The sequence below is a fragment of the Amphiprion ocellaris genome, chromosome 2 (assembly GCF_022539595.1).
Source record: "Amphiprion ocellaris isolate individual 3 ecotype Okinawa chromosome 2, ASM2253959v1, whole genome shotgun sequence".
In the NCBI taxonomy this organism is placed as follows: domain Eukaryota; kingdom Metazoa; phylum Chordata; class Actinopteri; family Pomacentridae; genus Amphiprion; species Amphiprion ocellaris.
The window spans coordinates 20,800,776-20,822,581 of NC_072767.1; the positions used below are offsets into that span (position 1 = coordinate 20,800,776).

General features: G+C 37.9%; 3 protein-coding genes across 3 annotated transcripts; 1 reads left to right on the top strand and 2 right to left on the bottom strand.

Moving 5' to 3' along the window:
* Positions 1 to 203: 203 nt before the first annotated feature.
* Positions 204 to 4,080, top strand: LOC118469346 (cornifelin-like). The gene is made up of 4 exons (XM_035942023.2): positions 204 to 270; positions 2,312 to 2,417; positions 2,514 to 2,701; positions 2,787 to 4,080. Exons 2-4 carry the CDS (start codon positions 2,351 to 2,353, stop codon positions 2,967 to 2,969), a joined length of 438 nt encoding a protein of 145 aa, XP_035797916.2. The 5' UTR covers positions 204 to 270; positions 2,312 to 2,350; the 3' UTR covers positions 2,970 to 4,080.
* On the bottom strand, positions 3,932 to 10,886 carry ttc4 (tetratricopeptide repeat domain 4). The gene is made up of 10 exons (XM_055018952.1): positions 10,622 to 10,886; positions 10,351 to 10,468; positions 10,084 to 10,245; positions 9,164 to 9,241; positions 8,284 to 8,408; positions 8,111 to 8,197; positions 7,756 to 8,000; positions 6,949 to 7,030; positions 4,839 to 4,921; positions 3,932 to 4,350 (listed from the first exon to the last, which is right to left on the bottom strand). Exons 1-10 carry the CDS (start codon positions 10,718 to 10,720, stop codon positions 4,251 to 4,253), a joined length of 1,179 nt encoding a protein of 392 aa, XP_054874927.1. The 5' UTR covers positions 10,721 to 10,886; the 3' UTR covers positions 3,932 to 4,250.
* A 2,230-nt stretch (positions 10,887 to 13,116) lies between these two features.
* On the bottom strand, positions 13,117 to 16,999 carry pars2 (prolyl-tRNA synthetase 2, mitochondrial). The gene is made up of 4 exons (XM_023296276.3): positions 16,830 to 16,999; positions 15,311 to 15,650; positions 14,317 to 14,562; positions 13,117 to 14,229 (listed from the first exon to the last, which is right to left on the bottom strand). The coding sequence occupies exons 2-4, from the start codon at positions 15,632 to 15,634 to the stop codon at positions 13,348 to 13,350; spliced, it is 1,452 nt and encodes a 483-aa protein (XP_023152044.1). The 5' UTR covers positions 15,635 to 15,650; positions 16,830 to 16,999; the 3' UTR covers positions 13,117 to 13,347.
* Between the last annotated feature and the right edge of the window lie 4,807 nt (positions 17,000 to 21,806).

The following is a 21,806-nucleotide window of genomic DNA, read 5'->3' on the forward strand; positions in this document are numbered from 1 at the left end:
CAGTCAAACACACACAAAAAGGTAAAGTGATTTACTTTTAATAAACTATCTTTTCAAAGATGTGCTAATCATGTATTTACTTGTTTGTTTAAAACTTATTTGGATGTCATAATTTAAAGACAATAGACATACTCTTCTTAGCGTGCTCTTTAGATTTAGTCTCTCCATGACTTTCGTTTCCGGTTTTGCAGCATTGCCACTCCTGACCCAGGGCATATCCTTTCATTTATTCAGTGTCACCGGTGCAAAGAAGTTGTACACCAAGAGCAGGTAAGTCTGCAACTACATTCTCTGTCTGAGCAGTTAACTGAACTTTTGTTGACATCTTGAGAAATTTCACCTCTGAAATACAATGAGAGAACATTTGTACAAATTCATTTTTTGAAATGCAGACAAACAACAGATTTTTCCTAAAACACATCAACCTCACCAGAGAATCAGAAGCGTCCTGGGAATTTCTAAATTTTACCATTTGGTTTATTAACATACTCTGTCATTTGAGAACAATGGTACTTCATACTGTGATTTAGAGTTGGGTTGTATCCCTCGAGGAGACGGAGGTATAAAGAAGATTAAAGGACTCTGAGCATCAAAACATATTCAAATGTGTTTCATTGCATCAAAATGACCGATTCTTAGAGAAAGATTTCAGCATTTTTTTTATATTTTAGAACACTAAATTTCTGTTGAAAACCTGTTTCTGTCTGTTTTACAGCAATTAATTAATTAATTCAGAAGGCTTATATCTGTGCTTGGTTGTTTACAACTCACTTAGAGGTAATAATTTCAATTTCTATTCAGATTTTATTGGCATGTTGTACAGTACTGCCACATTATTACAGGAAATAAGGAACTCTCATTTATAAACATATTAGTTATAACTGTCTGTATAGAAACAACAGAAAAATGGAACATAGTAATTACAACAGTACTGGGCTACTAATACTGTCCTGCCAGAAGCTCTGTTATTTCTCATAAAGGGACAGTTTGTCAGAGAGGGTCAGAAGGGAGAACTGAGTATGAATTGAAATATTTGAAATCTGTTTTGCACAAACAATTGAATTTCACTCTGTCAGAAAGTGTAGCTCTGTCTCCATGGTTTTGTGTCTCACTCAAAATGTTTTACATGACATTTATATTTATATGATTTTTCATGAGACCTGTCGTGATTCCTGATGCACAACAGCTTTAGGTGAGGTTCAGTTTACTTTCACTTTTGCCTTCCAGTAAAAGCTAAACAACAATGCATACAGATCATTCTCAGTGTGCACTTTTGGCTTCATTTCTCCATTCCAATAGTTTCAGGTTCTGCAACATTAGATATGTTTATCCATTTGATGCAGATTAGATGTCACTCCTAATCAGTGTTCATTGAAGCTTAACAATGAGTTAAATCACACCATGACAGTCACAGGCGATTGCTCAGAAGAAATCCCTTTGAGCTGAGTAAAAACACCCTGCTGGGGTCATTGGAGAAAAGTCATATCTGCATATTTTACATGAGCAGAAAATGGATCAGAGCACTATATTGTCTAAATGTTCATTTAACATATTGGTGCTGTTATTCTGAAGGTGGAAGGTCTGAGTTCAAAGAAAGGTTTCATTTCAACACATTTTGCAACAAAGTGCACCCAAAAATTATCAAATTATATTTTGCAGAGATGAAGATACACTACAATAGAAGGTTCCCTATATCTATGAAGTCTCTGTATCATATGAATGGATGGATGGATGGATGGATGGATGGATGGATGGATGGATGGATGGATGGATGGATGGATGGATGGATGGATGGATGGATACTTTAATAATCCTTTACAGGAAATTACAGTGCCACAGCAGTTTCAGAACAGACATAACACCACACATTTCCTCAAATAGCTTCCATAGTTAATAAGTTAAAGAAAAAAGAACAACGAATAAATACTAAAAAATGTAGTTATTTTTGTGCATTGTAAAACCTTATAGCAGCTGGTATAAAAGACTTCCTGTACCTCTCAGATTTGCATATTGGTGCAATCAGTCTCTTATTGGTCACTTTCAGGGCATAGAGTGGGTGTGTGGGGTTGGTCATTATTGAACCCAGTTTGAATAGAAGAATAGAATAGAATAGAATATTCTTTATTGTCATTCTATTCTATTCTATTGTTAGAGTTCTGGCCTCTGCCAGCCGCTGGACTGTTTGTTGTTCAGCTCCGACCACAGACACTGCAAAGCAGGGGTTGGCAGATGCTAAATGACCTCAGCCTCCTTTAGAAATAGAGCCTGTTTTCAGTTTTGCTTCAGTTTTCTTGCTTCACCCTGATTTCAGAGAAACTGTTCATCATCTGTTGCTGAAGATCAACATCCAATGGCCCAAACACCCCTGACAGACTGGAACTCTGGTCTCTGTGACTGCTTTGAGGATGCAAGCACTTGTAAGAATCAAACTCTGAGAAAACTGGATTTGTTGCAGATTATTTGTTCTCACATGTGAACTTAAGAGTTTGTACTACTCTGTTGTCGTCTCTCAGGTTGCTATGGTTTCTGGTGCTTCCCCTGCCTCGCCTGCACTGTCTCAGGGAGATTTGGAGAGAACTCCTGCCTCCCTCTATGTGACATTTGCAGCCCTGCCATCCTGACATTCTGTGGGATTCCTCTTTTTGCTCCTCCTGCTGGATTATCTGTCAGGGCTGCCATGAGAAACAAATATGGTATCAAGGTATGACACACGAGACGCTAACATACACTGAATTTCCTGACGAGCTGAATAAAAGTGAAACGAGGCTTAACTTTGTTCTCTGCAGGGTTCTCTCTGTAAAGACATTGCAATCGCCTGTTTCTGTGGGTGTTGCTCCTGGTGTCAGATGCATCGAGAGCTAAAAGAACGCAACAAAACCCCAACTGTCATCACTGCACCGTCTCCTGTCAGGGTGCGGCCTGCTCGAGTGATGATGATGCCTGCACCTTTTTGCGGAGTCGCCTGTTAGGCGAATCAGCCACAAGTCTTCATGGCTTCAATCTGAGACATGTGCGCATTGTGTTGCTTGTTGTGATGGATTTCACTATTCATCAGTGAAACTCAAGTCTGTAGGCATGTCAAGGATATGACAAGTTCTTTCTTAATAATCACAAAAATGAAGTCTAATTTCAGCTAATATAAATGATTTCACTTTAATCTCTAAATACAGATTTATTCTATAGATACCAATATTAATCCACATATGTTGTTTGCATGTATGTTTGACTTTAGTTAAAGCATCAGGATTTCAGTGACGTTTCTAGTCGGTGAACAAACTGTCGGTTTACAACATGTCTGGCCCACTTATGAAATTTATTTGTACAAAAAAATAAAATATAAAGTGTGAAAAAGTTCTGTTGAATCTCTGTTCAAGCAAATGAAGCTCCATTTCTCATGTCGATGTGAAGTCCTGACGTAATGCAAAGTCGGAAACTACAGGTTTTGACAAGGTAAAAGAATTCCAGAAAAATCCCAGTAATCCTATAGTTAATGACATGCGCCGACAACAAACATAGCTTCAGGAAACTCTCATCTGGCTGACAGGTTTATTGTGCAGTGCTTGTAGCAGATGGGCATTACAGGATGCACCCCTACCAAGCTAGAAAAGATAGCTCACTGTCACTGTCAACAGCATCCGACACCTCACATAACTACTGTACTGTCCTGTAATCTCTGTCACTTACTGTCAAACACTGAAACACATTTGTCATCTGTAAAATACGACCCAGATTCCCTGATTGTTGAGCAGGCTTTGGAAAATGAGCAAGTTTTCTTGTGAGGTGCAACAGACTTCCTTAAAGGATAATTAGGCTGAATTTGAGATTAAATTGACTTTACTGTTAAACTGATTCAGTTTAGTGATGTGCTGGTACGTGTAGGAAGGACTGAAATCATGCATATGTCAAGAATGAAGTCACATAGTAACAAGGCTTTGCTGTCTTTTTCCATTTATTTTTAAAAGTACTTACATAATTAGTCTACATGATTCCAGTTTTGGTGCTCTCTATTTAATTCATCTTCATGATGTCATTTTCTTTGACTGTTTATGAAGTGCTTCATTAAAATTTCTTTTCATGGTTTTCACTCTGAAATGTTACATTTGTACAGAAAGAAACAAAGCATCCAAATGGATTTCTTTAAGAAAGCACACATTTTATATTCATTCACACGGACTTTGGTGCCACATAAAGCCTTTTTGCCTCATTATTCTTCCTTAAAAACCTAGTCCAAGAATTGAAGGCCCGTGTTTTTACAATCGATGGATTTTCTTTCCTGATAAAAACTGCTTCCAGAACGATGAGCCATTAACCAACACGATGAAGCTGGGAGTTCCTCCCTTCACGAAAAACCTGTTAACAGAGAATACAATGAATCAGGAAAAGAGCAAGCAGGAAGTAAATGAGCGTGTTCCTGAACAGATAATAACTGCCAGCATCTATGTTCCATCTGAACTGGATGAGAACTAAGCTTAGAGCTCATTTTCATATTTAGATTACACAACCTGGCAACAAGGTGACACGTCATCACATTACAACATCACCAGCTCTTTGTGCTGTTCAAAAAAACAGTAGCTGAGAGCAAGAAAAGATTTTGAAAATAATTTCTGTTTTTTACCAAGTTATTTGACTCCTTTAAAAAAAAAAAAAAAAGCGGTTCCATTCACTTAAACATCATTAATAAAAAAAACACAAAACAAGGGAATTCAGTAATAATCATAATAATAGACAGAACTTTAGAAGTAATACAACCAAAATCGGAATCTGATTAATGTATCAGTATTGACAATTTATATCTCAATCATAAAGAAACCAGCTTTCAACAAACTAAACATTTGTACCTTTTATGCTGCAGTGTTCTCAAAAGTGACGTCTCTGGGTCAACTTGATAGAATTTCTCCTTCTCCACATCTTCAAAGAAGAGCTACAAAAGAGGGCAAATGTTATCATTGTCATTCATCTCCCTGATATAACTCTTTATACTGCTGTAAAGTAAAAGTTTGTTAGGTTCTACTCTGTTATTAACCACTGTCTATTGCTTTACATGAATCCGACAGTTTATGTGGTTGACGCGCCAGTTTGTTTTGGTCTGAGATGCTGGTGCTGCAGCGACATCCAGTGGTTCGAAATGTCATGTACAGTCCCGTTAAATTCACAAGTCCAAGGTTGAACATCAGGGTACAAACTAAACTCGGTTAAAGGATAGTTGGCCAAACGCTAATGAAACCGTTTTTAACCACTGAAGCAATGTTCACCACAAATTCTAGTAGACTTCTAGATAATAAATTAAATGGCAAAATACCATGACTTTAATGATAAATCTGACAAAATCCAAAATATTAAACACAGCAAATGAGCTGCGGTCTTCGTCAGTAAATAAGATGCAACGTTATTAACCTCTTTGCAGCAGTTTGACTTCAGAATAATCCTCATAGCCAATCTACATGATGCAGTCCTGCTGCATCTGAACGTTATCATTATATCTGCTGACAGACACTCAGCTCCTGCTCTCTGTTAGCATTTGAAAATTCCAGGTTAGCGTCAGGATTAGCGTCAGGTAGCTAACTTAGCCAGACAGCTACCAGATGCCTTTTTCACAATTTGAACTACAGAGTTCATCAACACATCTGTCACACTTAACAGACAGACAGCAGGGAGGTACGCTTGTTTTAGAGACCCTTAGAGGTGGTCAGCAAACACACCTGTAACTCCTCTCAGTAAGGAGAAAGAGGCGCCACCTGGTGATGAAACTACAGGTACTACATAAGATCTACAATACATTTTCTGACATTCATGGGGCTCACAGTTATTCTTTAATTTGTGAAATTTGCTAAATTATTAACAGAGGTTTATCAATTAACAAGCAATCTTTAACATCCATAGTTGAAAAGCAAAATAACATCGATCACACAGTATGTTAGCATACTCTGGATCACCAGACTCCAACCCTTTTTGCACCACGGACCGGATTCAAGCCAGACAATTTTCTACAGACCGGTCATCACGCACATAACAAACAAGAAAAGTACTCAGAGAGTGCAGTACTCCACCAAGGCTGCTCAGTCGTTGTATGAATTATACTGTGGTGAACACAGGTGTGTTCTGCATGTGTACGTTATGTACGGATACTGAATCATGTGACCTAAATATGCGGCGGGACCTGATGGGACTCAAATACTTCCACAATTTAATCAATTGTTCATTGTATCATTTCTGATGGATAAGTCCCAATAAGTCTGCAGCAGTGGATGTGTAGTAGGATCGCAATCATGTGATCGTCAGCAGGCAGCTAACGTAGTGTTCACTTGTTATAGTTACAGTGATGTGCCGCTATCTCACAATGATACAGATATCCTTAACAAATCCGTGGATCCAGACTATAAGCTGCATCACTGACAAAATCCAATCACTTGGTCCTTGTGTCATTTCTGACCTTCTCTGAAAATTTCATCCAAATCCGTTGGTCCATTTTTAAGTAATGTTGCGAACAGACAGACAAACAGATGCCAATCGTCACCTAACTCCGCCGCAATCCTTGATGAAATAATGTTTTTTTTCAGAGTCCTAGACAAATAAAATTACTTGTTATTGCTAAGTATTTGTTTACTTCTTCTTCTGTCTCAGCATCAAGTCTCTCCCTCTTTTAAAAGACGCTCTCCAGAGACATTTGTTTTTTATTAATTTTGGCAGATTGACGGCTTCATTTAACATTGAGTGCGGGAAACAAACACAGACAGAAGCGACGGGAAGACGATCTAGTCATTTTTCAAAATAAGAGACCCTGCAGACTCCGTCAGAAATAAAATATAAACCGTCTCCAATCTGTCTTTGCATCCCAGTACCAAATGACCCACGACCCGGTGGTTGGGAACCGCTGCTCTGGATGATGGTCTGATCTGTTTATTTAAACCAAGTCTGACTGGAGTTCTCAGTGAAACTCAGAATACAAACCTGCAGATTTTGTGGGAGGTATTTTCTGTCCGTGTCCCAAGGGGGAAGTTCTTCAAACATGACCGCCAGGTGGTCTACGAAACTGAACAAGACAAATAGAGAGGTACAGGAGAGATTTAAAGGAAACTAAAAACAGAAACAAACTTATAAATGCTGTATCTAATCAACATTAATAAGCATTACAGTGAAGCTGACACTCCTGCTGAACAACAACCCCTGTGGCCACAATTAGCAATTACACTACACTATCTGGCCTGCTGCGAGTTTACTGTCAGTTACGGCTTAGAAGGGCATCAAATTTTTTGCTTGAAAATTGCTAAAATTATTAAGTGGTAATCAAAATAGTTAATTTTCTGTCATTGTATTGCAGTTTAAAATGTTATTACTAACAGTTTCTGCCAATCCTACACAAGTAGATACAGAAAATACTGCAAAATGAAGCTTTAAGTCATTTTTAAGGCAAAATATGCCCAATGTGTGCCATTTCCAGTTTCAGTTTTCCTCAAATGTGCAGATTTGCTACTTTTCTTTCTTATATATGATAATAAATTAAATATTTTTTTGGTTTATGATCACTGTTTGGAAAAATGTACATTTTGAAAATGGCATCCTGCATACTGTGAGTTTGTCCATGAATTTTATTTTATTTTTATCTATAGACAAGAAAAATATAGATTAATGGAATGATAATGGCCCCAGCACTTTCCCTGCATAAATTCAAACAGTTCTTCTGTTGCAATAAGCACAGCAATGCCCCATATCTAAATATAGTCATCACGAGAGAAAAACCAAACTAGAGTAGTTCACCAGTTGTTCTCGCAGAAGGCTGAGATGAAATCACTCTGCTGATGTTCGGGGTAGAGGAAGAGAACAGGCCAGTGCAGAAGGCCCTGATCGTCCAGGAAGACCTGAGCCCCGGTGACCTCCTGAGAGTTGAGGCCGTCCAGACTCAGCTGTGCTATCGCTGCTGAAGAGCGTTCCTCCTCCTCCTCCTCACCTTCTGAACCGTGCTGACGAGGCCCCATAGACTGGAAGAGTTTGACGCCCCGATCCTGCACAAAAATCACAACAGCAGCAAACAGATGAGAATAGATTAACTGTAGAAGTAGAGTCACGCCACTGATTAGATCCTCAACTGAGAGCAATTTAATACGAGGCCTACCTTTATAGCAGCCAGAAGAGCTTCTTTCTGACCATGCAACTTCTTTTCTTTGACCTTAGCTTTCCTGGCATCTCTCTCCGCTGCTCTCTAAGAAATCACAATTGAAGAACTTGAATACAGCCTCACTTTACAACCTTAAACCACCAAAAAAATCAGCTGAACTCATTAGTTACTTTGTGTTTATCTGCTGTTGCTCTCAGCTCCAACAACTTCTTGTCAGTCGGATGGGCCTTGAGCCCCTCGTCACACCACTGGAGGGCGTCTGGAAAGTTACGCAGCTCAATACAACACTGAGCACCTGAGGAACCATAAACAAGATACACATTACTGCTTTTTACACTATAATAATGTTTAAACTGTGTCATATTATCTAATGGTTGCATTTTCACACTAGTAGGCGATGCATAAAACTCTACCCTGGTAAGTTATTTTATGTTGAAATAATGATAAATACTGCAATATAGTAATCTGAAAGAAAAAAAACTTCTGTCAAGAGATGCAGTATAAAGGAATGTTACCATAAAGAAGATTTGCTCAGTGACTTACACCACTACTTTTTTACTTGTTAAATCATCACAAAGCTTTTTAAATACTGAGTAGTGATTATTTGCTCAGGCTAAAATCTACTGAACAATTGTTGTTGAGGAAGTGTACGACCTCAGATGATATCTATTAAGCATATTTCAGATCTGATCTTCAACACAGTCCAAATATCCGAAACAAAATGATTTAACATAATTAAAAACCTAAGGCAAAAAAATGTACACCTCCTCTCCAATCAACCGTACAACGTCTGACACTGATCAGCCTTGATTTCTTTATAAACAAGGAAGTGCCATCAGTGGCTGGAGGAGCAGAAAAAGAAAAAAATATGAATATATGCTGTGCATCGCAAAAAAAAAAAAAGTCTCTTACTAATTCAGCTATTATGTTGATACACCTCATATATATTTTTTAAGTTATTTTTTTCAGCCATTTTTGGCTTTATTTGACAGGTAAGTCAAGAGGCAGACAGGAAAGTAGGGAGAACAATTGGGGAGGCCCTTTTCATACCTCTGATCAAGGCTTTCAGGTGGTCTGGTTTGATCTTCTTTGCAGCTGCAGCATCATTCAGTGCAGAACGCATGTTACCTGTGTGACACAAAACCAGATATATGTCATATTTAGATAGATAGATAGACAGATAGACAGACAGACAGACAGACAGACAGACAGACAGATAGATAGATAGACAGATAGATAGATTAAACCTTTATTGATCCCACAGTGGGGAAATTTACAGTGTAACAGCAGCAAATAGAACAGCTTGAATAAAAAAGAGAGCAGCACACAATGCACACAGTGCATAGATATAAATATTTTCTTCTTCTAGAAGAAAAAAATACAATATTTACAGCATAATTCCTATGAAACTGCACAGCATCATTATTTACATTTTTATTGCAGTTTGTAAGTGGGTGAACTGAACCACTGGGAGCTTGATTGTAAAGTCTGACTGCAGCAGGAAGGAAGGACCTGTGGTATCTCTCCTTTAGACACCATGGGTGAAGCAGTCTGTCACTGAAGGAGCTGCCCAGTGTTGTTACTGATTCCTGCAGGGGGTGGGAGGTGTCCTCCATGATAGATAACAGTTGTGTCATCATTCTCCTGTCTCCCACCACCTCCACAGGATCAAGGGGGCAGCCCAGGACAGAACTGGCTTTCTTTACCAGTTTGTTTAGTCTCTTCCTGTCTGCAGCCATGATGTTGCTGCTCCAGCAGACCACTCCATACATGACTGCTGATGCCACCACTGAATCATAAAAGATTCTGTGGTGGCATCAGCCATCATGTATGGAGTGGTCTGCTGGCATTACATCTAAGTTACTTGGTGTGACCCTTTATATGATTGATACATCAGATGCTGGGAGGATGTGGAAGAAGCTGTCAATACATGCCACAGCCTTTACATGTTCACAGTGAGGATGTCTTACCCAGATAGAAGTGTGCAGCAGCTCGGTTAGTGAGGAGAACAGCGTTGAGCTCCTGGTCCCCACATTTCTTCTTCAGACCTGCTGAGTAGGACACTACGGCCTTCTCGTAGTTCTTCTCTTTGAAATATGCATTACCCTCATCTTTCAGACACCTGGCTTGCTCTGGAAAAGCAGCAGTTTCTCACATTAAAAAAGCTGGTTTGACATTAAGCAGATTTAAGAACTACTTCAAAATGTTTGGGGTAGGAAAAGCTGCGGTCCACTTACCCTCTGGAGGTCGGTCTTCATCGTGGATAATGCTCTGGAGACATGCTAGTTCTGGGTATTTCTGCGGGTCAATCTCCTCAGGGGCTGTTTTCATGAACATGGGGATTTTATTGAACTCCTGCATGAGACACATACAGAAGAAGCACTAACAACACGAACCCGTGAACATCCACTTAGCTTGCTAGCTAACAACAATAGCAACGTTAACACAGCTAATTTGGGTAGCAACAAGTTTATGTCTAATTTCGATAGTTTCTACATGTTACATTACCTCTTCCCAGTCGTTTTCAGTGAAGGCATTTTTATACCTCTGGCTCTTGAACTTGTCCATGAACTCGTCCATCCCATCGTCGCTGTCGCTCTGCGCCATTTTGATTCTAAATACGTTAAAACGCTGTTCGTGGTTTCAAATCTTAGGAAACTGTGACAAAACGTTACTATAACCGGACTGTCAGCTGTAAAACGCCTTGTATTCTAGAAGTTGTCTTGTTTACACATGTGGATGTGCGGTACTACGCGAATAGAAATCCGTGCGGAAACTGTATTCCAATACATTGGTTCCATGCCGTGGTTTCTTCTTCTTCTATTCCAAGTTCGGTAGTTTGGATACTCCTGCTGCTCTAAATCTTTATTTAACCCTCATGTTGTCCTCATTTACGGGCACCAAAAAATATTGTTTTCTTGTCTGAAAAAAATCCAAAAATTCAACAAAAAAAATCCTGAAGATTTGCAAAACCTTCAGGAAGAAAATTCCAATAATTCCTTAAAAGTTTCCCTTGAAAGTTTTATTTAAAAAAAAAAAATCCCCCCAAAATCCCCCAAATTTCTTGTAAATGTTTTCAAAAAATTAGTAAAAATCTTCCAAAAAAATCCTAAAAAATATCTAAAGTGATTACATATATATCAGTAAAACTTCTAATGTTTTCTTTAAGAACATTCACAAAAAAAATCAACCAAAATTCAGTGAATTTCGCTGGATTTTGGTTGATTTTTTTTGTGAATGTTCTTAAGAAACATTTTTAACATTTCTTTTTTTCCACCAAAAAATGTTCAAAGATTTCCCAAAAATGTTGAAAATGTGGACATCAGAAGTTTCACTGTGAAAATGTTTTGTTTTTTTTTTTTCCATATATTCAAACTTTAAAACGGGTCAATTTTGACCCACAGGACAACATGAGGGTTAAACAAATATAGTCACTTCAGTTCTTATTCTAAGGTGTAATCGAGGAGAACACAAAACTCTGAAGACAAACTTCCCAAATAGCTGATAGTTAATCCCAAAAATAAAGAAAACAATTCATTGAAAATAAAGAAACTGTAAATTCTGACAGCTCTTTGAACAGCTGTTGCCTTTCAAAATTTCTGGACTCCTACATGAACACATACCATATATGGCTGATATAACTTTAAAACAACTGTCACCAGCTTGTATAAAATAATTGTACGCTACTTGCAGTGCTGTAGAAAGTATTCAGATCCTCAAAAGCTTCAGTGGCTTATACTCAGTAAAGAAGAAGAAATATTAGGCTAAAACCGCTCAATGCAAAACAAAAAAACCCCTATGTGATTGATATATTATTATACATTATTGGATTTGAATGCTGATTAATTAAAAAATATATACGGAAAATCATTAATTCCACTGAAAAAAATACAGGAATATTTCAATATAATATACACAGTGGTGGTAAAAATTTCAGACACCCTTAAAATTTTACATGATCTCAAATACTATCATGAAATATTTGTGGAAAAATCTTTTTGTGTTTCAAAAGGTGTGGCTGCATTAGACAAACACAAACAAATACAAATGATATTTTGTTTGTTGTTTACAAGAAAAACCAGCAACACTAAATTCTTGACAGCTGCAATTTGTCAGTTCTCAACATGGTCGGTATCAAGTCAATAAATAACAGAGAATGGATTCAAAACCAGCCAAAAAAAAAAATAAATCATCACATCATCAGATTAATATTTCTGTCATGCTGGAGATCAGGCTTCACCTGGTCTTCTGCATCACATTAGCAGGAGGAAGATAAAGCTGGAAACTGAACTCATCTGATCACAGAATCTTCTTCCAGTTCCTGGCTGTCCAGTTCTTGTGTGCTTGGGTCCAACGGTGTCAGGCTAACCTCTGTTTGTCATTGATCAGGGGCTTCTTGACAGCCTTGTAGGACCTTAAGCCATGATCTAAAAGTCGTCCATGTGCAGTGTGGGTGGAACACTGGACACCGGTTTGGTTTGACCACTGCTGCTGAAGCCCCCGTGATGTCATTTGGTGACATTTTGACATGTCGCAGTAGGACAAGCACCTGTGTATTACTGATGCCTGTATTTCAGTTTGTATATATTTAATCAAACTGAGTCACTGTTATTGATTTGTCCTGTTTTCCATCCTGTAAATGAAAATGTCTGCTGTGAAAATACTCAACTCACAATCAGTATGAAGCACTGTTGTGGCAGTGAGATATGTTGAAAGTTCACTTGGACCAGCAACAATAAATACTTCATCAGAAACAGAATCTCACTCCTAATCAAACTTAAAGGCTTTGTATTTTTTATTTTTGTTTATTAATTTTGCATGGAGGCTTACTTGGTTGAAACTATGAATATTGACTGCTGTACTGGAAGTTAATATTTCACTTGCCTGTCTCTGGCCTCACTTTTCCACGACCTTAATGAGCTGATTGGATTACAGAACATCAGTAAGGATTTGTACCATCCGTTGATTTTACTGTATATTATTCACAGTCATTTCAGCTGATCTCAATATGCTCGTATTTTTATTTGCACTAGAACATGAAAGACATGACAGGAACCAAAGCATTTTAAAATCACAGATCCATTATACAACCACTGTTTCCACAGTTTCAACCAGTGTGTAAATTAAAGACTTTATAGTTTGCAAAACAAATAAGTATTTAATATTCTTTTCCCCTCACCTCACACACAGCTCAAACACATACAAACATTTATGTCCACATTCAGAGTTGTCGCTTACACAGTTTCTACTCTTCCCAGTAGATCTAACAGTCCATCTTTGCTGAGAAACATCGTCTCTCCTTTCTGCTGACAGATCACCTCAAACCTGGGCGTTTCCTCCAGAGCTCCTTGTCCGACTACAATAACGTACGGGTAGCCCAGCCGGCTGGCATCCTTCAGCCTCTTTCCAACGGTCATCTGCGTACGATCATCCAGAACAACTTCACCTCTCAAACCAGGCAGAGTCTCTCCCAAAGTGTGAACCAGTTCTTCTGCTAAAACTGCCGCCTCATCCACCTTGCTCCCCTTCTTAGGGGGTAAAACACAGACCTGATACGGGGCGATAAGACCTGGCCAGCGAATCCCCTCTTCTGTTGACATCACCTCGATGGCTGCTGCAAGAATTCGTGTCACCCCAAGACCAAAGCATCCCATCTCAGCAATACTCTGCTTGTTCTGGGCATTGCTGAAGGTAGCATTGAATATATGGGAGTATTTCTTACCCAGGTAGAAGGTGTGACCTACTTCTATACCCTTTGACTCTACCAGTGTACCAGTTTTGCACTGTGGACAGTCAGTCCTATCTGAGGTGAGGGTCTCTACGTTAGCAGAGAAGGAGCAGTTTCCACAGACCAGAAGTCGGTCCTCTCCGATGTCTGCTGGCAGCTGGAACTCATGGGAGAGTTTACCGCCGATGTTTCCAGTGTCTGCCTGCACCTGAACGCATCGCAGTCCCAACCTGGCGAAGAGCCGGGTGTATGCCCTGCACACAGACTCATAGGTCTCATAAGCAGCTTCTTCACTCACATCGAACGAGTACATGTCCTTCATGTAAAACTCCCTCCCTCGAAGAAGACCGAACTTGGGCTTCGGCTCATCTCTGAATTTGCGGGTGATCTGTTTGTATGGAAAAGAAATCCTGATGTTAAATCTGCAGGTTGTTACAACACACACCCTGGTGATAATAATGTGCTGGATGCTTACTTGGTAAAGAAGCAAAGGGAGCTGCTTGTAGGAGAGAGTCGCCTGGTGAGCAACGAGAGTCGTCACCGCCTCCTCATGCGTGGGACCCAGGCAGTAGTCGGCACCATGTCGGTCTTTCAGACGGAACAGTTCTTTCCCCATCAAGTCCCAGCGCTCACTGGTCTTCCAGAGGTCAGCTGAGCACAAACTGGGCATGTCCAGCTTCTGGCCACCGATCCCATGCATCTCCTGGTCGATCACTCTCACCTGTTGATTTAAGACTGTAGTTACTACGGTTTAAAAACAAAACAGTTTGAAGAGTTTGGACAAGAAACATCAGTGGTCATGGGAGGATTAACAGAATATTAAACCCGTAAATATATATTTTTGCAATAAAAACCTCTCTTTTATTTTTATTATTATTATTATTATTATTATTATTACTTCTTTTCGTAAACTACAAGATAATTTTATGGAGTAATTCAAAAGTAGCTGTGAAAGTATTTAAATAAATAAATTCTGTGAAGGAAAAATTACTCTTAGGACAACTTGGCCACAATCTGTCAGCATACGCAACCTGTTACCAAAGGACCTTAAACAGAGAATAGCTGTTTTGTGATGATTGTTAAACTGTGTGATTCCATAAACCTGTTATTAAATCAATTTCATGTATATTGTTTATTTACATCCTAATTTGTTTTCCTTAAGCAGTTGCTAGTCTTCTGGATAAATGAGCAACAATTTAAAAAATGAAAATAATATTGAGATAAAAGCCACAAAAACAAACAATATTTTAATACAGAAGCATATTTCACAAAGACAGGGTGAACAATAAACTCAGACATAAAACAATAAGCTGTCCAGAAGAAAATTAAATTGAGAATAAAACAATAAGAGACCAGACTCTTAACAACAGTGACGCTTATCTAGTATTCATTCGTCTTTGAATCAGTGTTCAGTATTAGGGTGACATATTCCTGTCAGCAGACATTTCTTTAACAAAACAGAAACTCACCAGCTTCTCCATGGAGCGGACGGTGGCAGGAAGGTAGTAGTAGCACCCTGGGTTGGACGGGTGAATAAGCCCAGCCTGCTGCATGAGTCTCTGGCTCTTACAGGTCATCTCTCCTGGCAGCCGGCTGTCCTGTCCTACATCACGCAGGTTTGAAGGCTGGTAGAGTCGAGACACCAGGAGTGTGGGTTTGATACGTCTGGAGTGAGTGGAGGGGGGGACGTCTGCTTTCTCAGCACAGCCTGAATGGTTCCTCTTTGGAAGAATCAGGGCTCTGTGGAGGCGATGAAAAACTCTCTGCCGAACCCGATGCATGACGGGCTCCATGGTACACCCAGATGTGCTGTTAAAAAAAAATAAAAAATCAGTTAAAGCTGAAATAATTAACAGAGTTAACTTACAGGGCAACTATTTTGATTATATATTAATCATCATCTAACAGTCACTTTTAACAGCTTCTCAAATGAGAGATTTTGTCACTTTTCACGTCTTGTATAATCGCACGGAAAACATTTTTCTAACTGTTGGTGACATAAACACTGTGCAGTAGGACTCATTTCATATCAAAACCACAACTGGACACAATTCCGGCAAAATCCGCAAATCACAAAGGCTGTAAATTAGGATATAAGTATTCTGCAGTGTGTCTGACCTAATTGTTGTCAGTTAAAAATTCATTCCACCCTGCTTGTGTAAAATTCACTCGTTTAATATCTCAGGTGGTCATGCTCCATCAAGTTTTAAATGCATCATACAGCGAACACTGAAATAAACATTAAATTAAAAGGATAATTTCACAAATAAAAATTGCAATATCTGTCAAAAACGCAAAATTACATATTTTCCCCACATCACTGATCCCTGTCTTTTGGATCGTAGGTGAAATGCGATAGAAAGTTTTTCTCCTTTGTTATTGAGACTAACTAAAGTAAATGACATCTAATTCATCACAAATATAAGTGACAGACTCCCCAGTAATTACTGGCCTTTTTTTTAGTGTATTTACTCTAATTTTGTTCTCCAATTTTATGACATAAGATAGACAGGCGAGAAAATGTCAATTTTTAACACTGAGTAAGTTATTCAGAAAATGAGGCACTTGTCCTTGAGTATATTACAATAAATTACTTTCTGATAATAACCCAGCACTTCTATACTAATACGATTCACAATAACATACATTATAAAGGTCTTTCCCACACTGTAGTATGACGCTACTTTTGCATTAGATATGTGCTTTTCTAACCACTGAATCATAAATGCACATCAACAGTAAGGAAGTTAATGCTATAAAACAGGTGAAGCCAAGGTCGTCTCACCTCCTTACAAGTTACCATTTTATTAGTCTGAACCAGCTACAGATGTATAGACAAATGCAGCACATTGATAATAGTTTGATACAGCAGATTTCACTTTATTTCTGCACTGATACATGTCGGCTAGCAGGGTAGCAGGCTAAAGTTAGCCTCCTCAGTTAGCAAACAGTGACGTTAAGAAGACAGAAGAAGAGAGAAAGACTCACCTGGAGGACGCAAACTTCTACCTGGTTGTTCTAACTGTGTTATTTGAGAAAACAGACAAAGAGTGTCATTTTTACTAAGTTGGTAAACTGCAAAAACATTGAAGGTGTCCGCTGCTCTACGCCCTGCTGCCCTCCTCTGCAGCTGCTGCACACAGGGAGGCTCACAGCGCCACCTGCAGGCCTGGAGGAGAAGAACAGCAGGGAGACAGACGAGATGCTCATTGATTGTTAGCTCTGGATTTCACTCAGATTTTTTGCATAGTTTTAGCATACAAGCAAAACCATCAGAACTTTGATTGAATTTAATATAATCACATAACCACAATAAATCTGACACAGCATAACCACAAGACACTGCTAAATTGGTCAATATATAATTGAGGGGTTTTTGAAGTCCATGGGATATATCTTGCTATACTAATGTTTTTTTTTGTTTTTTTTTTTTTTTAATGTTTTCTTTATGGTTGCTTGACCTGCAATGTTTAGGTGGGTGGTACATGTCAAACATCCACATTAATGTCAGAACTCAAGGTTTCCCAGCAGAACATTGCATTCAAACAAGATGACTGATGTTCTTCACTTCACCTGTCAGTGGTCATAATGTTGTGGCTGATAGATCATATTTACTAGAGAATTTTGTAATAAAGTGATTAAATCTAAAGATGAGGTTGTTGGCTAAATGTAAATAAAAGTTTTGTATTAGCTGTGTATTCAGTGTATTCTACAGTATGGACGGCCAAAATAAGACCGATTCAGTGTAGAAGCTTGTTTTTATCTTTTCTGTGCAAACTTGATTCACATAAAGAAGCAAAAAGTAATAAAACAAGAAAGAGGAAAAGTAGTTAATGTCTAATGAAATATGTCTGACTGATTGATGACTGACTGATGTTGCATTTCTAATAATACAATAACATGGATTATTTTTCCAGAGTTTGTTTTGAATTTGAATTTTATTTTATTATAACAGTGTGACCTTCATTTATTCTGATCTGTATTAATATGCCAGGATCATAAACCCTGTTAGGAATCCTGTCTGTAGCATAATTATCTTTATGCAATTAAAACACAGCTATATAACTGTCCTTATGTATTTAGCGCTTTAAAATACACCTCTCTTTGTTAGAAATTTTGTTTGAAAACCAAAGTCATTTTTCACGGTGTAGATTTTGGATTAGGGTTCCTCTACAAGATAAAGCTGCAAGCTGGAGCATGCAGGACCTTCCAAAGTTACCATTCTACTTTAACATTGTAAATTTTCAAAAAGAATAAATGCAGTTCATGAACTTATGTGGACTGAAAATAAATTTGACCACAGCAGACACAGATGCTGCCTGGTGTTTCCCTCAAAACCCTGAAAACATTCAGTGAACCCTCCTCAACACATTTGTCTTTGTCATATCTGTTCCCTTTTGCTGTGTAGCCACTTTAATAAAGGTTTTGTCTCCAGCTTCCAGTGCCTCATACTTTCCTATAAAACAATGACTAATGCCAATGAAATGTCATTTTAATTAGGTTTTATACTGCTGCCTAAAACAATTGAAGGTATTAGATTCTTTGTTTGTTTGTGAGTCATGATTTTTACAGCAGTGAAATAATGATTTAATGATTTATTGATTGTTGTTAAAGATGCTTCTATTGTCTAAGGACAGTGGCTTCACCGTTCAAAGTAAAAGTGGAGCATTTCAGTGCAGTGGGTCAATGAAAATTCTCCCTTCAGCTGCTTTAAAACATTCAGCTAAATGTTCAAATACTGTATAGAAACCATTTTTACTGTCATGTTGTATAAATCCTGGATGTCGACTTTATACAGCTGAGGACAGGAAGCATTAAAGTGAATGTTAAAGGAAGTGGAGGGGAAATGGATGGAGGTTCAATGGACTGAAAACACATTTTAATGAGCCCTTTGGTTTTGACATTACTTCATTTCCTCACTGACTCATGCTATATATTTACGCACCTCTTACATGAAACTTTCTATAAAATACTTCTCTTTGCATAACCATTATGGTTGTTTTTCCAGAGAGCATGTTATGTCAGGTTAATCTCTGTCCAGTGATGCATCAGTGCAGGACGGGCAGCGATAAAACCTATCAGTTAAGGATATTTTTAATGTTGCAGTCTGAGTAACCTTAATGTCAGAAAACAGTGACCTCACGAAACATAAAACCTGTTAAAGGCACAGCGTTGTACTGTGGTGTATCTTGAGGTTTTCATGGTTTTGTAGCTGTTAAATCAATAAATGAATAAAACTTTGCTTCTACATTACCAGTCAAAGGTTGGACACACCTTCTCATTTATTTATACATTGTAGATTAATACTGAAGATTAACACTTTTTTTGTTTACAACATAATTCCATATGCATTGTTTTATAGTTTTGATGTCTTCCTGAATCTACAATGTATAAAATAAATAAATGAATAATTAAATAAATAGTACTGAATGAGAAGATGTGTCCAAATTTTTGACTGGTAGGGTATGGCTGAAAGTAGGTGTAGGATACAATATGCAGGTCACTGTAGATTAATGACTAACCTTTTCACCTTTCATTTCTGTGTTTTTCTCTAACTTCTGTCTCTCTCACTTTTATCTTTTTTGTTCTGAAGGCCTCATCTACAGCATGAGCTCCTGGTCAGACAGTGACATTCACAGCAAAGTGAAAAGTGCCTCTGCATGGACCAAAAATGAATTCCTGAAAAGCGCAAATACACGTGGTAAATGGTATATTCTGTCTACAGTAATACTGAAATATGGGAGATAACAAGTCAAAAGCAGTGTTCAATATTATGTAAATAATACTGAAATAAAAATTGACTTGAAAAATAAATTACAAAAATATATATAAAGCTATAATTAGTGATCTAAGAAATTATTCAACTTATATATCAGAATGCTCTTTTTGGAATTTGTTTTGGTTCTATTTCCCAATAACCCCTAATTACATAATGTCACGTTTCATTCATCACTGGGCAGTCTGTTCATCTACTTTACTGTACATTTTCCTGTCAGTTTATTAATCATCAATAATGATCAATGTGGGGATGAGAAAATAAAACTGAAAGAGAGGTCAGCCTAAACAGACTAACCTTTTCTTTGATCATTTTAAAAATAGCCTGGTATAAGTGAGCACAAGTTGAAAAAAACTAACAGGAAAATGATATGAGGAAATATGTAGAAGTAGAATGTTCTTGTGTTTGCATTTGCTGTCATTGTTTGCTTTGTGTGTTTTTTATTTTCTGTAAAGGAGTCCGTTTTGCCACCAGCCAGCGTCTGGGAAAACATTTGACACTGTTTTGGTCCAATCGATGGGTTTTTATTGAATGTTCTATACTATCATGTGTAATCTTTGCCTTTTGTTGACTTTATACTGTGCTGCAGTTTGTGTTAATGCACCTCTCCGGGCTTTATAGCGTTTTATGCCGGCAATTTTAAACCATTATTCCCTCAGTCAGTCGATGACACACAAACACCTGACGGTCGACTTGCATGTCTTCCAGGTGGACGCTGTGGAGATGAGCGTCCAGAGTGACAGCTTCAGATGGACCGAAGACGCACACACTGATGTCTTCCTGAGCCAATTAGGTTTGTGTCTGTTTCATCCATTTATCTAGTGGCTCTCTTTGTAAGATTTAGCTCCCAGAGAAAAGGGCGACTGAATGTCTCTGTGAGATATGAAAAATCCCATTAGGACAGATGTTATCTGGAAACATCACATTTCCCTGTTTGGCTATAGACTGAACATAAAGGTAACATTTTACCCTCACAAAGGCTGACTGGAGGTTTCTGAGAAATGCAGCGTAAAAATACACACAGTGATGAATTCATACAGTGGGTTTGGTTTCAGATGTGAGTGGATCAGTGGTGGAATAAGTCCTCAGATCTTCCATGTAAAAGTAAATGGAGCAAAACCATGCTGTCAAAATACTTTATTACAAGTAAAAGATCATAAATCTTACTTCAGTAAATGTACACAAGCATTCACAGAATTATACATAAGCTACCAAAAAGCAAAAGTTCTCATACAAAATGTACTGAGTCATAATAATATAGTGCTTTATTGAATTATAGGTATAAGTATAATTTTAATATTAAACACTTTAAAGAATGTAACCTGTAGTAAAAAGTGCATTTACTTCTCTGAAGAAAAAGGAGGTGAAAGTGTTAATGTGGATCCACATCCTCCATGTCCACCTCTGTCCTGTTCATTGTGCACAATGTACTGATACATTAGAATTAAATACAATATGTAACATTATCATTTATTGGCTGATTACATTTTACATTTATAGATAGAGATAATCTAGACTAAATATATCAAAACAAATATAGTGGAACAGATGTATAAAGTACTATTAAAAAAGAAAAGCACTCAGAGACTGTAGTACTCTGCCAAAGCTGCTGAGTCATTGTGTCATTTCCAATGGCTAAGTCCCAATAAGTCAGCAGCACTGGATTTTTAGTAGGATCACATTCATGTGATCACCAGAAGGCAGCTGATGTAGTGCTCAGTTGTTGTCATGGTTACAGCGATGCCGTGCTGCTATCACACAATGTCTCAGAACTCCACTGTGTTCCTTGGTGAAGTAAAAAGAAACACTAACGTTAAGGATGAGGAATTGAAGCTGTGTAAAATGCAATACTTGAGTTGATGTACTGAGTTACTTTACACCACTGCTGGAGGACACTGTGAAGTCCGAAAAAAAATACTGAAAAACACAGTAAATATCATTGATTTAATTAAGCAAACAACTAATAGTCATGTAGATGGTTAGCCACTTCACCATAATGAGATTTTTAAAAAATGTAATCCTACATAAATAATTTTAACCCTACAAAACCTCATTTAAAATGGTTTAATTGCCATCTTTCTTGATGCTGATGTTGACCCTGCATCTATATTTTAAACAGCACTTCAATCATTCTCAGTCTTAGGATTTTAGGAAAATGTTAACTGTTCATAAACATGCAGACTGAAGAA